Below are 16,501 nucleotides of genomic sequence, written 5' to 3'. Positions count from 1 at the left end.
AAGTGACCAATTGCATTGGACTGTGATGAAATGTAACAGTTGAGGAAATGACCTTGTAGCCACAAAACAATAACGGCATCGTGGGGAATATGATTTCAAATCACGATCACTACTACACAATTGTAAAGCAGGCAGTTACATACAGAGCAAGTGGTCAAATGTTTGACCACCACCAAGATGTCCGACATACGAGGACATTAACGTTCCACATGAAACTAAGAGATTTCGTGTTTAACAAGTTCGAATGAACTGTATTCCAAGTAATATATACTAATATATACTAATAAAAAGGCCAACATCACAAGACGCTTCAAATATTACCAGCAAATTCGTTTCACTACTTTAACGTTATGTTGCTCGAATTTTCGCAGAGAGGAAGAGGCGACGCAAACATGACAACTCCAACGGAAACTACTAATCTGTCCCTGTTGCAGAGTTCCGACCACTCGTATAACATTGCTAAAGTTATGTAGTTCCGGGGTCACGGATCGCAGCAGATAGAGCCCTCAGAAGCGGCGACATAATTCAAAATATATATGCCATCGTCACATAGTCTAGAACAAATAAATAAATAAATTTAATGTCTTCCATTCGTTTTTATAGACAAGAACTCCATTAAGTGGTAGTTAAAATTCGCCAATGACCTTTATCTAATATGAAACGAATCTGCTGCGTTTTTAAAATTGCATCTACACATGCGTAAAACGTAATTTGAAAACAAAACTTTATTGTCAAAGTTTTATTACACATTGGGTTGTCCTTGTCAATGAAGCTAGACGGACTGTTTGGCTATCTCACGTTAAATTCTGGCTACATAACTCGCATATTTTACCACCGCATTCAAACGCTAAATTAGTGTTGTCTAGCTTTGTGTCCGTTCGTGATATGGCGGCCAAGATTCTCCCAGTAGTAAAGTAAGTGTTTCCCGGCATATATTCTTACGGCAGTCTGTCCTCTGCTTGTGCATTTCCTAACGTTATCTGGTGAAGTGATTGCTACTGATAGCTAGCTAGCCAGCTAGCTGAAATACTTGCATTTATTAGCATGTATACTGTTATCGATAACTATAAACGATGTACCATTTAATACCTTTTAAACATTAAGTTAGCCAGTCTTCTCCCGAATGTCACAAGCACAAATACGTGTATCTGTCTAGCTAGGAAAGGTAGATAAGCTATAAATGGAAACCACTTGCTCGCTAGCTAATATAGCTTGCTGGTCTGTTGCTGCAAGAGATACAATATGTAATGTACCAAACTTCACTGCTACAGTTGCATTTTTTGTTCACTAGCGAGGCAAACAACGTGACTGGTGCAAGATAAAATTAAACTAGTCTATGTGTATAATGGATAGCTTTGTTTGATGGCTAGCTGGGTAGCCTGATGCTTATCTGGGTAGCAGGTCTGGTCTGGATAAATTCATAATTCTGTATATATATATATATATATATTGACGTTATTTAATCAAACCACCAACCATTTATTTATTTTATTTAACCAGGGTAGTCACATTTACCAGAAATTAGGAACATAGACTGTATAAAAATAGAATGAGGCATGCTATCTTGACGTGAGGACATCATCTACTCTGTGTTCTGCAGGTTGGTCACTAAAGTGACTGTTGCGGGTGGAGCTTTGTATGTAGCGTATGACACGGGGCTTCTAGGAGGAAGTGGGGAAGGTTCGGAAGTCCTCAGCAAAGCTAAAGCTGCCATTCCTCCTGCCGTGGACGAGTGGATGAAGTACTTTGGTTTGGAGGTAATTGCATCCGTTAGTGTCCCCAGCAAGACATTAAAAATGGCTCGGCTCAAACAGCAGGCGACGATCACAATCATCACACGCACTACTTCATCATGTGAAATTTTGTTTTACAGTGTGTGTTGGCTTTGGCTCAAAATACATTTTCTCAAAATAAAATGAAAAGTCAAAATCAGTCATCCCATTCACAATTCAGATTATGTTAATGGTGAAAAGTGTATCATTGCACCTTATTATGTATAAGTTATAGCTGAATGAAATGGATGTGTGTTAATAGCATTTTACACTACTCTGAATCAGTATGCAAGTGCATAAAATTAGCCATGATTACATTCCAAATTGAGATCATTCAGGCATCACAGTGGATTTTGTGATTATATAGTAGCTGCTTCTTATAGAGGCTGTATTGACACCTATCTGCTTTTGTAGGTGTAATGGCTATAAAACCCAGTTGAGAAAACATTAGTGCCTTGTATATTTTCGACATCATAATCATTATTGTACAGTAAATATAATCCAAGATAAAAATGTAACTACATGGAAAGCAAAAGGCTTTAACAGGTCTCAGAGGTCAAGCCAATGAAGTATGTGTGTTCAGTGCGCAACAGCTATTGCTGTCCCAATGACACTTTGTTTTTATGTTTCGATTAATCAAGGTTTGCTGTAAATATGTTTATGGTTTGTGTATTGTTTCAGCTTCCTGCTCCTCCTAAAATTGAATTATCTCCCCTTGAAACATGGAACTCAGGTGAGATCATGAGAATGGTGTCTGGGCATGACCAGTACCCGATTTCTAAAAAAAAAAATAAATAAATAAAAAAAATCATCTAAAAACTAATTTTTCACACTTTTATTCCAGGAGTGCAGAAATCCATAGCCGCCCTTTCGGTCGCCCCTACCAGAGCGTGCGAGTACACCGATCAAGGCATCCAGTACATTAAGAATCTTGCCAAGTGAACCCCAGCAGCAGCAGCAAGAACAACTCCGACGACATCGGTGTATCCAGGTTCCATTTTGAGTGGGTGAAAAGGTTCTTATCAAAACACAGTCAAAACTTCAGGATAAAAATGGCACGTGTTTCCGCGGAGGTTTCGGAAGGACGGTGTATTGTATGCTTGCCCCCACATAAAGATTTCTTGATTGATTTAGACACTGTGCATTTCTTGTGAGAAATGGAGCCCGTGTGTGATTTATGAAGGCATATATGCACTCATCTGTCCAGCAACATCACTCTTCTCCTGCTGAGGCCTGGACACCAGGTGTGAAATCCAGATGTGAGCTTGCGGCTAATCTTCAGGATATTAACAGCTGTGTACTGCTTGGGGGTGAAAAGAGCAAACCTAGGAATTAAAAAGCAGGGCTTTTCAGACAGATGGGGATCGATACACTGCGACACAACTTGCGGGGATGTGCGTGCTTTTTATGTGCCGTTCATTGTTTGGTTGTCCTGTCATATTATTTATTTAGGATATTTTACTGGTTTTGGCTTGGAATCCGTTCTTCACCCTTTTACCTATAACATCTTTTATACAGAAATATGCTGTATTTTTTGTATATAACCAAATTCCACCCTTTACCAGTTGACACGTTCAAAAATAAATATCATGCCAGAACATTTGTGCCTGTTGTAATCGGTTTGTTTTGGATTTGTTGGGGACTTAAATGGTTTTTGTTAAAAACCTTGTATACTGTATTGTCACTTACCTCTTAATGTGGTTGCACATCACAGATATACAGTTCTACACATTGTTCTTCAATATAGCAAATTTATCTTCTTTCTAATGGAAATGGAACCTGGAACCAATCAAGCTGCAAGTTTCTCCATTAAGAGAGCCCAGAAGTCTTCAATAATGTATCGGGGGTATTGAAAGTGGACTGCAATTTGGAAGATTACAACTAAGTAAGAGTTTAGGGTTTTTTTTAATTCATGGCCCAGTATTTTTTCCATCCATCAATCCACTATCTATACCCTCTCATCCTGATCAGGGTCGTGGGAATGCTGGAGCCTATCCCAGCATGCATTGGGCAAGCGGCAGGAATACACCCTGGTCGGCAATCGATCGCAGATAAGTTTTTTTTTTTTTTTTGTAAACCGACATGTCTAGACGATATTTTCAGAATTTCAGCTATCTGACTAATTTTGAGGCTCCACAAAGACCACTTAAAGTCAGGTCCTCCTGTTCATGTGTCCGTTTTCACTAAGGGGTGAACGATTTACCAAAGCGTACATTTGATCCGGCATCAACAGACAGGCCATTGAAACATTTTTATGCGGCACAATTAGCAGTACTCGCTATGTGTATGTATATTAACGGTAATCTGTAATGGAAGCGCTGCTTTACATTACATTACAGGCATTTGGCAGACGCTCTTATCCAGAGGGACGCACAACAAAGCGTATAACTAAAACCAGGAACAAGTGTGTCGAAAACCCTAGAGAGAAGTACCGTTCCAAGCGCAGGGAACAACCGCATAGTTGTTCCCTGCACTTTATGAGTGTAAGCTGCAGGTGTCACTAATACGCCACCATGCAAATCAAAACGGTCCATAAAAATAAGTCCAAAAATAACTCTTTATTATTTTACGATGCCATCATTACACAGACTGGTGAATACAATACAACAAAATTAAGCTTTGGTCAAAAGCAGCAAGATGACAGATATATCACATGTATGTCATTAATGCTTACAGTTCCTGGAAGCTTGCGGACAAGAGCATGTCACAGAGAACACCCACAAACACCAGATAACACTGTCAATACATACATATTTTTTTTACAGAGAGATGTCTGCTCTCTACATTGTTCTTGATTATTAAAATGATATCCTTTGTAACAGCTAAAAACAGTTTACCTAAACTATGTGAAAATGCAGCAATGGTGAATAATCTCCACAAATACATATACTGCTGTCTGAAAAGTCTGTTATTCTTCACAGCTGATATTTTACTAATTAAAAATACCACAAACAAGTAAATCAAATACTGTCCAATATATTTGCATTGGTGGCATATGGTACATAATTAATCAATGCTGCTTTATTTAGTCCATGAATATTTACATTAAATCTTGACTAATCAAACCATTCATCCATCCATCATCTATACCCTCTTATCCTGGTCAGGGTCGCAGGGGGTGCTGGAGCCTATCCCAGCATTCACTGGGTAGGAACACACTACTAGATCCCTTGTAGCACTTATGCCACATTCCATTCTACCGCTGCTTTACACCAGGCTGGCCAGTGGAGGATGGGCTCCCCCTCTATAGCCAGGTTCCTCTCGAGATTTCTTCCCATTGGGGAGTTTATTCCTGCCACCGTTTGAGGGTTTTCTCCCCACTGTGAGTTTTTACCTTCTGTACTTGCTATTTGGGGGTTCAGGTCTGGTGTTTTCTCTTTTTGCTGTTTCTTGCCTTGCTGCTCTGTAAAGTGTCTTTGTGACAGTTCTCTGTAAAAAGCGCTATACAAATAAAATTGAATTTAACTATCTCTTCGTGCATTAGGCAGGAAGGCACCCTGGACAGGCTGCCAATCTATCGCAGGGCATGCACACTCCTACCTATGGGCAATACAGAGTCTCCAATTAGCCTACCTGCACATCTTTGTACTGTGGGAGGAAGACATGCAGTTTCTGTGTGCAAACTCCATGTGGAAAGGCCCAGTCCTGGATTTTAACCCCCCCCCCCCCCCCCCCAAGCAATACTTGGAGTGGGCCAACTATAAATACATCATCTCGTTTCGCAACGGCTCCATATTGTTTCACGGTACAAGACGACCGCTACAACAGTGATGTGAAGAGGCGAAATATCAGTCTACTTACATGTACCTGTGTGGTTGATGCCGTTTCAACTGGAAACCAATACCCTTGTGGAGAAACTTATGGTCACTCCCACTAGCGGCTGCCCACACTGTGACACCCAAGGGAAATATTGTGTAGAGAGCAGGTTCACCATTAAAATCAGGGTCCTGGTATGAGATTGGACTTTTGGCAATACCGTTTTGACCGTCGAGCCTGTTACCCTTTCTTCAATTAGTGATGGAAGAAGAGAATGACAATGGCAAGTGGGCAATGGAAGATGCAGGTGCGTTCTCTTAGGAGGTCTTGACCAGGTCATAGACATGGATGTGAAAGTCATCGTCGTACTTGATGAAGTACACAGAGGTCTTGGCGGGTACTTGGTAGATCACCAGGCCGGTTCTCTTCACTCCTTTTTCGGTGATGTATTCAACCTGCTTACCCACAAGGCTCTCAGCCTCTTCATCTGGCTTCCTGTCAGCTGGAAGCAAGTGTTTATTTTCTAAGGGAAAGAAAGAGGTAAAAGAACAACAAGTAAGGACTCTACTTTGCGCAAAAATAACTTTCTCAGTGCCATTTTTTTCCACGTGCACAAAACGTTGCCATACCAGCTTCCGGTAAAATGCGCAAGTCCCCATCTTCGAAGTCGTCCCAGAGCTGGTACATGTATAGTACGGGGTCCTTCTCGTATGTGATGTAATACCAGTTAGTCATGATGGGCGCCCTGGATAGGACCATGCCCCTCCACTCGTTCTTTTCTCCGTCTTCTTTTTCAAATAGATGTTCCACGGCCTTTCCCACCAGCTCTCCTGCGCCCCGAGGAACCTTGATCTTGGTGTTCACTGCAAAGGCGGGCAGCACAGAGAGGTCAAAGGGCACATGAACAGGACAAGCACTGAACTGAGATGTTTCGTTTCTCTGTCTCTACTCAGCACAGTCGCGGATAACATGTGACGTGTATTATCAAGGGGCGGGGCTGCCCGACCCTGTTCCTGGAGGCCTGCCGTCCTGTAGGTTTTCATTTCAACCCTAATTTGGCAGGGTTGACCTTATTTCTACTAATTAGGAGCTCCTGAAAGATCTCCAGCTATTAAATGAGGTGTGCTTTCTCAGGGCTGGAATGAAAACCTTCACGAACTTGCGACAGAACAAGTTGTAAGCAGTTCACAACTGTCTCATTTAACATTTTTGTTGACGGCTAAATCATAACTGATATTACTGATAACGCTCTGTGTTTGAATGCAGCCGAATAAGTCAAGACTCTTCACGTGCACCTCAGGTACACAGCACAGCATGACAGCATAGGAAAGAAATAAGCTGTTACTACATTCTGTGTGTGTGACCCACCAAAGCGCCACAAAATCTTACTGCTGCAATGAGTGCCTAAGGCGGCTTTACCGAAATTATAATTTGCAAAGGGTCCTTGTTTAAAAGTGAACATGCAGTACAGGTGCCAGACCACGTTTAATCTTCTGCACCTTTTGGACTGAGGGGGACACTGGGACTGAACTCATTGCCATAATCTTTTTTTAAATTTTATTTACAGAAGGACAGGATTGTCGAGGCATATGAGCTGAGATGGTCACTCACCCACTCTCTCTGAAAGGACCTGCAAGTTGGACACCCTCTCATCCTTGAAAAGCTCAATGCCGTAGACGCAGTCGAAGCCGTCGTACTTGACCAGGAAAAGTGAAGGGTTGACACTCAGTCGGTCGAGGACTGCGCCCCTCCACCTGGTCAGTGCTCCCTTCTCTCTCCAGCTGTGTTGGACTCTCTTACCCAGAATTCTCCTGGGATCAGCAGCCAGATTTTCAGTCAGCTCCACACTGCTGCGCTTCCTGGGGCAAACAAGTTTCCACAGAGTTTTATTATATACTTCCCAACATGCAACAGTATTGGAGCAGGTGTTCAGTTTCCAAAAGTCCAATAGCAGGTAGAACTACTGTGAAATAGTTGTTTAAATTGCTTGTTTATATTTGCAAACAGGTTCTGAATCCATGTTGGTGAATACCATAACTAAGTCAAGGCCAGGCACTGTGAAAAAGCTGTAAGTGCAACCACCAAAACGTTTCTATATTTGTTTTGCCATTTTAAAATTTATTCAATGCATTTGCTTGAACAAAAAAAGGGCAGTACAGTGATCATCACTTCATTCTGGATCTGGTAACTCACAAAACTTTAAAAAGCACATAATAGATGTTGCAACATAAATAAGATGTGGACATGAAAAGCAAAATGTCAAAGCATTATTATTTTGAAAAGAGAAAGCATTCTGTGTCTTCCATCATACCTGCCCTTTTTCTTGGACATCTTCCAAACCGTTCAAATGCTGAGAAAGGGAAAGACATAATGAAGGTAAGATTTGACTGTTTTCATTTAGTAATATTAAAACGGATCGTGTCGATGTATGGTTTTCAGATGAATGCTATTTATTTGTATTTATCGGATGAAATAGTAAAACCTACCGGCCAAAAAAACTCGTTTTTTTTTTTTTAACGAAGGACGATATTATCTGGCATTGCGATCATTTATTGTGCTTCGGAGCAGTATTGGGGGTTGGGTGGCGGTGCTTGTGGTGTGTGGTGTCTCTGCTCTGAGCTGTGACATTAAAAATAGCTAGGGAGCTAACATTATCTAATGTATACTTGATGAGGCTAATTCTCATTCACACGTTGTAGCCTACTTTGAGATATGTACTGAAACTAGGCTGCGTAAAGGAACTGCGTTATATGACGCTGCTTAATTAATTCGCCTAATATACATCCAGATAAACGTCAGCATATCATGTTAGCTAACAATTATTATATCACGGTAGTATGGGCATTAGGCTACTACGACGAGACGTCACATACACAATATCACTGCTTTCAGTTCGTTCGCAGCTAGCTAAATCTACATCACGCATAATCTCTAGCTTTAGCATGCGCAACAGGCAAACGGGTCGTTCCGGAAGATTTAGAAAATCAACTAGTGATAATTATGTATTTGATTACATGCCTTTCATTGACTTCATCCCTGAAAACTGGACATTCGTATTAACTGAAATTTACCTGGACACTACTTTCATGTCTGAGTGATGTAATTCTGTCTGCAGAAAGCAGTCTGTCACGCCAGCACCGCAAAACCTTGGGGAAACTGGGGGAGGAGGGTTATAGTGGGAGAAAAACTACAACCCCCATAAAGCGGCGCAAAAACAACTGGAGTGGAGGACGCACTTTCGCAATGTATCCTGGGAAGTGATGTTCATGTGTAGACTACAGTACCACACTTAAAGCTAGGGTGGCTGAATCTTAACTTTGAATGGAGAGGACAAGGTCGTTCGTTATAATATCACACATTAACCGAATTCGTCTCGGCTATATTTGTGTATATTTATATATCAATATTGTTTCTTTATATTTTTAAGAGTTTATTTTGGCACCATGAGATTATGTAGGCCTGTCTATGTGCAATCTTTTTGCGCTGCTTTCAAAAGCACATGGATCAACCGCCTACTGTGCCTCCACGTTGCTGTCGGCCGTGGCACAATACAACTACAATGCCCATTTCGCAACGCAGGAGAGAGTGTAACCAGTTTAGTTCCACATTCAGTGAAAGATTTCTCAAAGAACCTGAGGAATGCACCAGACAGAGATTCAGCTGTTGCTTGGAAGAATACCGCTGGCTTTAAATAAAATAAAGTCTAGTGTTTTTGATAGATTACACCAAACTTATTTGTACAACTATTACATTTTAATTTCAGTAATATTAAACCACAATGAAATGGTGAGTTGGATCCGTTTTATTAAAAGCAATTGTGTCTTCACACACAAATCACCATTATTGTTTCATGGGATTGCGCAAAGTACAAAGTACAAGGTTTTAAGAAGTAAAATAAAACTGCATTTAAAAAAAAAAACACAAATTATGAAAAGTAAGGACATTATCCACGTGTAAGAATGCTTTCGATCCATTTTATGTAGTGGGGAATGAGCATATAAACATCCGGGGATTTCTTATCTCCACATAGCGGTCCTGAGAAGGAGACGGTGCCGGCTGCCTTTCCATCGCACACCAGCGGGCCCCCAGAGTCCCCCTGCAGTGCACAGAATGGAACAATCCAGATATTTAAGAGTATGGAAGCACACACACACACACACACACCCCCGGAGTCCCCTTGCAGTGCACAGAATGGTGCGATCCAGATATTTAAGAGTATGGAAGCACACACACACACACACACACACCCCCGGAGTCCCCCTGAAGTGCACAGAATGGTACGATCCAGATATTTAAGAGTATGGAAGCACACACACACACACACAAGCACACCCCCCGGAGTCCCCCTGCAGTGCACAGAATGGAACGATGCAGATATTTAAGAGTATGGAAGCACATACACACATGCACACACACACGTGCACACACACACAGGCACTAACACACACTCACACACAGGCACAGACACACATACACAGGCACTAACACACACACACACAGGCACACACACACATACACAGGCACTAACACACACTCACACACAGGCGCACACACACATGCACACACACGTGCACACACACACACACACACACTAAAAAGTATAAAAGAGATAATGCTCTTTGTCAGCTCACTTTCTGTCACAGTTTAAGGCGTGAAAAAAAAGTTGAATTTGATCGCACCATTTCCCAATTCACAGATAGCGTATGTAAGACTTACTGTATTATGCAGTGCTTTCATACTTTTATTTTAAAAGTATGAAAGCTTAAATCAATGAAAGGAACATCTTGTGTCTTGAAAGGAACGTTGTTTTAGCCTGCTGGTTACATACCGAACAGAAGCCTTGAAACTGCCTCTGGCCCGTTGCGCACACCATGCTCTCGGTGATCTGAACCTCGGAGTTGCTCAACTCAGCCCACCGCTCAGCGCACTCAGGCTGTTCCAGGATGGTGGTGTTCACCTCTTGCAGTTTGTCGGGTAGGGTGCCGTCGTCATCTACCTTCCCCCAGCCTGCTGTGCTGCAGACCTCGCCCGACGGCGGGCGCTGCTTCAGCAAAGGGATCACCTGGACGGAGCTCGTCAGTTCCGCCTTCTTGTCCAACTGACAGAAACGAGGGGGGAGGAGCGGGGGGGGGGGCTCACACTTAACAGGGTTCTACAGTGCTCAGTTAGTATTCGTTCCTGAAAATTGATGTGTGCTAATAATAACTGGAGAAATAATTTTATTAGCGCATCAACTAATCGGGATGCATTGCTGTGCTCCTAACTTGTTCAACTTCAGCAGAAAATGTTAGCGGAGGCGCCCGCTAAAGACATTGCAAGGGTTAGGTAACCTTCCAGGGTTTTAGATATTAGTTATTAGTTTATTGCATGTTTTTGATCTGCTCAGTGTTTGTGTGCAATGAATGACACTAGGTATTTACAGAGGTTTCTGACATCCTGTCGACTTTGCAATGGCGGGGATAGGGACATTCAGGGTTCCCAGTCTAAAGCAAGAGACACTCCAGAGACACTTCTGTGGTGATGCTATGCCTCCAGAGCCTGTTTGTGTGTATATTACCTGATTATTCTTTAAAAATCAAGTTTTATCTTATTTTCATTTGGAACTATTCCCTATGGTGAATATAGCCTGTTCTCAAGGACATTGTGGCATAGCTTCCTATATCAGAATAAAATATGCACAACATAATTACTGCTTCCAGAAAGAAAAAAATGAAATAAAATTTCACCGCACGAAATGTAACATTTGGACCTGCTTTGGGTTTCCATACCTTGAGTAGCATGAGGTCATTGTTTTTCTTGTTGTATTCTGGGTGTGGGTAGGAGTGGCTGACCCCCAGTACCTGTTGAGTTGGTTCTAGTGAATGTACTGAATGAGCACCCAGGACTATTCTGTATTGCCTGAAACAAAAAAAAGAGTGGTTGGATTTAGCTGCATTTGCAGGACTTCCTGAATGATCTTGATGGTATTGATGGAGTTCATTTTACTTTACTTTCCTTTGCCTGAAAGAAAAAAACAGCCAGGTAAAAAGTGATGATAGGCTACCCAACTGCTTATCCAGCTAACCCTGGCTCGGATAGTTTATGACAACTTTTACATTTGATTTTCAAGTGCATTAGCCTAACATCTTAACAGAAAAAAAAGGTGTAAAAAAATGTTATTTTTTCCACGGAACACATATGTAAATGTTAACAACTGTATTTCTTGGTGTTACGTATCCACGTTTAAATATAGCAATTTATTTTTTCCCCATTCAGTGTGTGTGTGTGTGTGTGTGCATGATCTGTTATTGGCGGAACACTTGGGTCATTGGCTTTAGCTGGAGTAGATTTTTTTTTAGAGGCGATGTAATGAGAACTCACTTGTCACAATGGGCAGCGGTGAGCACAAAATCTTCACTGACCAGAATTCCTCCACAGTCATGTAGCTTGTCCGCCTGCAGAGAAGCCATGTAAGGGCGGGAATGGGGCTTCGCTTCAGTACCCCCAACGATACCCAGTCTGTCCTCTTCAGCTCCTTGGGGTAGTGGCAAGGGGAACATTACATTACATTTATTTGGCAGACGCTTTTATCCAAAGAGACGTACAGTATAGTAAGTGCATACCGAAGGTCATTGGAACAACTACAAAACACAGGTCCGATAAGGTGCAATACTCATACAGTTATTCATAGCCAGTCCGGTTCACACAGTAAGCATAGGCTAGGTCAGAAAGTTATGGTAAGTCAAACTAGGAGGCATGACAATGAGCTGCAACATCAAGATAATGATACGAGTGCAATGTAAGTGCTGGATAGAGATACAAGGAGAAACATTACACACACCTCCACTCACAGCTGATTCCACGGAAAGATTTGGCGAACAATATTGAAATATTGAATTCAGTCAACTGATAACTATTTTCCAGTATTTGTGTTCACAGTTGTTTCGTTGCATAAAAAATAAATTCTTCATTATCTACTGCCGTCTTATGAAATTCTATTTGATATAGAGTTGAAAAGTACATTTCTCTACTGCCGGCTTGGTTGGTCGTCACCTGCTTTTCCAAAATGTTATAAGTGATTCTTCTGCTTTTTCTGATCTGCAGCATTCAGACTGCAGTGCTGTGGTAATTCAACGCATATAAATTGAGCATTTTAGAAAACGTATCTGACTTACCACTTTGCACAATGTACAGTGCCACACACACACAGAGTAAGAAAGTCATGGTCAGGCTTTATTGTACAATGTCAGGGGATGCAAGTGAATTTAAATACATTGGAGTGATTTCTAAAGTCATTGCAAAAAAGGAAGTAATAGCTAACTTGCGAAACCTCCTAGACCACAAGCAGACAAGTGGTTCCAGCAGACCAGGCACTGTCAATAGTTTCTCAGCCTAAACTACTTACTTACAGTCTTAACATCAGTGCATTTCAATAGCATCATAATGTAAGTTATTTTTACTTTATTTTCTGCATAAGTACTGAACAACTGACAAGTCAAATGCTCCAATGCACAGCAGAACAATCTCTAATACAACAGAGATAATACAATACATATAATTGTATTGTACTGTTATTCCAGGGGAAGCAGTCAATTCCTTCAAGAGAATATATATACACTTACTGGCCACTTCATTAGGTACACCTGGTCAACTGAAAACTGCACCCGTTAATGCAAATATCTAATCAGCCATTCACGTGGCAGCAACTCAATGCATTCAGGCATGTAGACATGATCAAGACGATCTTCTGAAGTTCAAATCAAGCATCAGAATGGGGAAGAAAGGTGATTTAAGTGACTTTGAACTTGGCATGGTTGTTGGTGCCAGACGGGCTGGTTTGAGTATTTCAGAAACTGCTGATCTACTGGGATTTTCACGCACAACCGTCTCTAGAGTTTACAGAGAATGGTCCAAAAAAGAGAAAATATCCAGTGAGCATCAGTTCTCTGGGCGAAAATGCCTTGTTGATGGCAGAGGTCAGAGGAGAATGGCCTGACTGGTTCGAGCTGACAGAAAGGCAACAGTAACTCAAGAAGCAAGTAGGCCTATTTGTTTTCTGGAGAAATATGCTTCCTGTAGTTACTGACCAGCAGTTTTCTACATTAATTTCAATGTGTTCCATGAGGCAATTCGAAATATTTGACACTTCGATCTGACACAAAGTTTGCATGACACTGTAAAATGGTAAGATTACAAAACACAGGGCCAAGTGACTTGAAAGAATTGAGGAAATATTGGGTAGCATTGCTTTGGAATACATCTTATTTAATTTTGGTGAGGCAAGATAGCCTATATTGTTTGTAGTACCGTAACTTGGCACCATTTTTTATATCAATTGCCTGGATTTTGGCAGCCTGAATGAATGAGTTATAGATGGTGTATGTCTTGTATGTGTGAGTAACTTGGCAGTTTTGTACGTTGAAAACGTGTTTTTTTTATGAGATATCATTTCTTTTTGCAAAGCGTTTTATTATGAGAGTGAGAAATGCGAAGTGACTCTGTAAGAAACGGTTGTGGATTATGGCTATCCTTTAGTGAATTTGTACAGTCTGATGAGCGTGTACCGTTTAGCAGTTTCGGTTTGCTATATATGTAAAACAGTGGCTGTGACAAAGGGTGTGGTGGCGTAAGTGTAAACGCATCAGAAACGCAGGTGAAATATGGCCAGTGTATGTACTCACGGATTTGACGGCCATCCAACGAGCCTTGATTGACAAAAGAATCAGCAAGCCCGTAGAATGAGAGCTCCCTAGGTCGCAACTTGCATACCCTTCTGTCCTGCTCCGTTGTCTGTTACTTCGTGGAGATGCACTTTTAGTGTTTGTAAGGCATTTTGATAGGCTTATCTGCAGGTAGGAATCCTCTTCGCTGTTTTGCTAAGCTAGAACCGGAAAACTTGATAGTGGAGAATAGGAGCAGACGCATATGTCCCAGCAGGCTTTGCATATGAGAAAATAACGACAGTGTGAGAGAAATTAGGAGAAAAAATGAAATTGTGTAGTTGAAACAATATGTTTTTAGCAGAATGGGCATGTAGGTGAAGGTTGACATGATCACAGACTATAGTGCAAAGTAAATGAAGTGACCATGAGCGAGCTTTTTTTCCTTATCGAATGGTATATATAACAGTCTGTATAAAACCCTAGTCATTAAAGTGGAGAGGGACGTGTGGAATCTATTGCACTGATGTGCTTTTCTCATGTTCAGTAGTGGTAGTTATAATTATGAGTGAGTCCTGATTTTAAATGTAATGTTTTAATGGGGAGTTGCAGAACGTACATATGTGGTAATTGTATGTGGCTAGATAGAGAACAGGGCGAGGTGACATGAATGTAGATACGTGGCGTTTACTGATAAGAAGGTTTTGTACGGTAGCCAAGTGAAGAAATATAGTTAGTAGAAATGGCACAGTGGTGAACTGGTGTAACTTTTTAATAAAAGGAATACATTTGCCGACATGAAATGCATATGGGTGGCCGTGAGTGAGTTTTGGTAAAGCAAATATAAGCGTAAGAAAACGTTAGTGTAAAAGAGGAAATTATCTGCCTGAGGCGGCGAGGCGGGATTCAATCCTTCAACCGGAGGTTTACCAGTCTGTGACTTTGTTAGTGCAGCACCATGACATAGCTATGCAATGCATGAAATATCATTAGCAAACCTGTCCGTGGTTTTAAAGAAGAACACAGGCCAGTAAGCACAGAAGAGTTCCGGTTGAATCCATATGGCTTTGCAATATTGTAGCCGGTTAATAACTGAACGTGCAGACGGTATGTCATAATGCAGTGTATAAGTTCGGTGAACAGCGGGTAGATATGGTGTAAAAGCCATAATTGAGTAGTAGACAATTATTAGTGAGGGTAAAAGCAGGTCTAAGGAAACATGTTCCTAGCAGGGCTTGAACCTGGGACCCCATGTTCCCAAGACTGCAACTTTGCCCACTAGGCCACAGGCAGACTAGCTGTTTGAACTGGGAATGTTTCAGAATAAAAAGGTATGGGTATTTCACGTGTGTAGATTTTGCCTGGTGTCGGTAAAATGTCCAATGGGGAGACATGTTGTTAGTGGGATAGGCAGCAGGAAAAAAAATGAAATCTGTCTATTGAATTGGGGTCAGAATGTACAGAATTTAATGTTTTTAAGGGCTGCGTGTCTGTGGCTGTTGTGGTTATTTCTGTGGGGAACCCTTGATGGTGTCACAACTTCACACAAGTGAAATCTTGGTCAGATCTTGTGAAATGAACTGGTCAACAAGCGCACAGTTGTGAAATGTGTGGGTAACAAATATTTTAATGAAAATATGTGTGGGTGTCAAATATTTAAAATAAGTTTTAAAAAATTATATATATATATATATAGATATTTTGATTAGGTGCAAGTCTGGAGACAGAGACAGCCATTACAAAGCAATAATTTTGTGGTCAGTTAACCATTTCTTAGTCCATTTTTGTGTAAGTATAATAAACTATTATTTTCCAAGTTTTTAGAGCAAGCAGTATCAAGCATGACCTATATTGTTTACTTTATAAATTACTCTTTGCTCATATTTATAGGGTGTGACTGGCCTTGGAGGGCACAGAATAGCCTATACACAATACACGTTCGAATCAAGCATCAGAATGGGGAAGAAAGGTGATTTAAGTGACTTTGAACTTGGCATGGTTGTTGGTGCCAGACGAGCTGGTTTGAGTATTTCAGAAACTGCTGATCTACTGGGATTTTCATGCACAACCGTCTCTAGAGTTTACAGAGAATGGTCCAAAAAAGAGAAAATATCCAGTGAGCTACAGCAGCAGAAGACCACACCGGGTGCCACTCCTGTCACCTAATGAAGTGGTCGGTGAGTGTATGTATATATCTCATGAAAAAAAACAAGTTTTCAACGTACAAAAATGCCAAGTTACTCACACATACAAGACATACACTGTCTATAACTCATCCATTCAGGCTGCCAAAATCCAGGCGTGCCATTAAAAGTATTGATATCAAAATGACGC

The 16,501-nt window shown here is 41.2% G+C and overlaps 3 protein-coding genes across 5 annotated transcripts; 1 reads left to right on the top strand and 2 right to left on the bottom strand.

Annotated features, from left to right (window-relative positions):
* Positions 1-707: 707 nt before the first annotated feature.
* Positions 708-3,372, top strand: micos13 (mitochondrial contact site and cristae organizing system subunit 13). The gene is made up of 4 exons (XM_035416380.1): positions 708-914; positions 1,601-1,757; positions 2,454-2,505; positions 2,617-3,372. Exons 1-4 carry the CDS (start codon positions 886-888, stop codon positions 2,712-2,714), a joined length of 336 nt encoding a protein of 111 aa, XP_035272271.1. The 5' UTR covers positions 708-885; the 3' UTR covers positions 2,715-3,372.
* A 939-nt stretch (positions 3,373-4,311) lies between these two features.
* LOC118226609 (spindlin-W-like) lies at positions 4,312-8,727 on the bottom strand. Of its 2 annotated transcripts, none has more exons than XM_035416378.1 (5): positions 8,600-8,727; positions 7,840-7,878; positions 7,140-7,387; positions 6,158-6,391; positions 4,312-6,051 (listed from the first exon to the last, which is right to left on the bottom strand). In XM_035416378.1, exons 2-5 carry the CDS (start codon positions 7,857-7,859, stop codon positions 5,846-5,848), a joined length of 708 nt encoding a protein of 235 aa, XP_035272269.1. In that variant the 5' UTR covers positions 7,860-7,878; positions 8,600-8,727; the 3' UTR covers positions 4,312-5,845. The 2 variants fall into 2 exon arrangements, with proteins under 2 accessions (XP_035272269.1, XP_035272270.1); XM_035416379.1 differs by having other exon boundaries at positions 8,547-8,635.
* A 588-nt stretch (positions 8,728-9,315) lies between these two features.
* Positions 9,316-12,806, bottom strand: LOC118226607 (mast cell protease 1A-like). Of its 2 annotated transcripts, none has more exons than XM_035416376.1 (5): positions 12,349-12,661; positions 11,889-12,042; positions 11,297-11,426; positions 10,357-10,626; positions 9,316-9,624 (listed from the first exon to the last, which is right to left on the bottom strand). In XM_035416376.1, exons 2-5 carry the CDS (start codon positions 11,975-11,977, stop codon positions 9,472-9,474), a joined length of 642 nt encoding a protein of 213 aa, XP_035272267.1. In that variant the 5' UTR covers positions 11,978-12,042; positions 12,349-12,661; the 3' UTR covers positions 9,316-9,471. The 2 variants fall into 2 exon arrangements, with proteins under 2 accessions (XP_035272267.1, XP_035272266.1); XM_035416375.1 differs by lacking the exon at positions 12,349-12,661 and adding an exon at positions 12,683-12,806 and having other exon boundaries at positions 9,445-9,624.
* Positions 12,807-16,501: the final 3,695 nt, after the last annotated feature.

The sequence above is a fragment of the Anguilla anguilla genome, chromosome 4 (genome assembly GCF_013347855.1).
Source record: "Anguilla anguilla isolate fAngAng1 chromosome 4, fAngAng1.pri, whole genome shotgun sequence".
Lineage (NCBI taxonomy): Eukaryota > Metazoa > Chordata > Actinopteri > Anguilliformes > Anguillidae > Anguilla > Anguilla anguilla.
The sequence above is the reverse complement of the archived record's forward strand: the minus strand, read 5'-3'. Positions and strand labels throughout refer to the sequence as shown.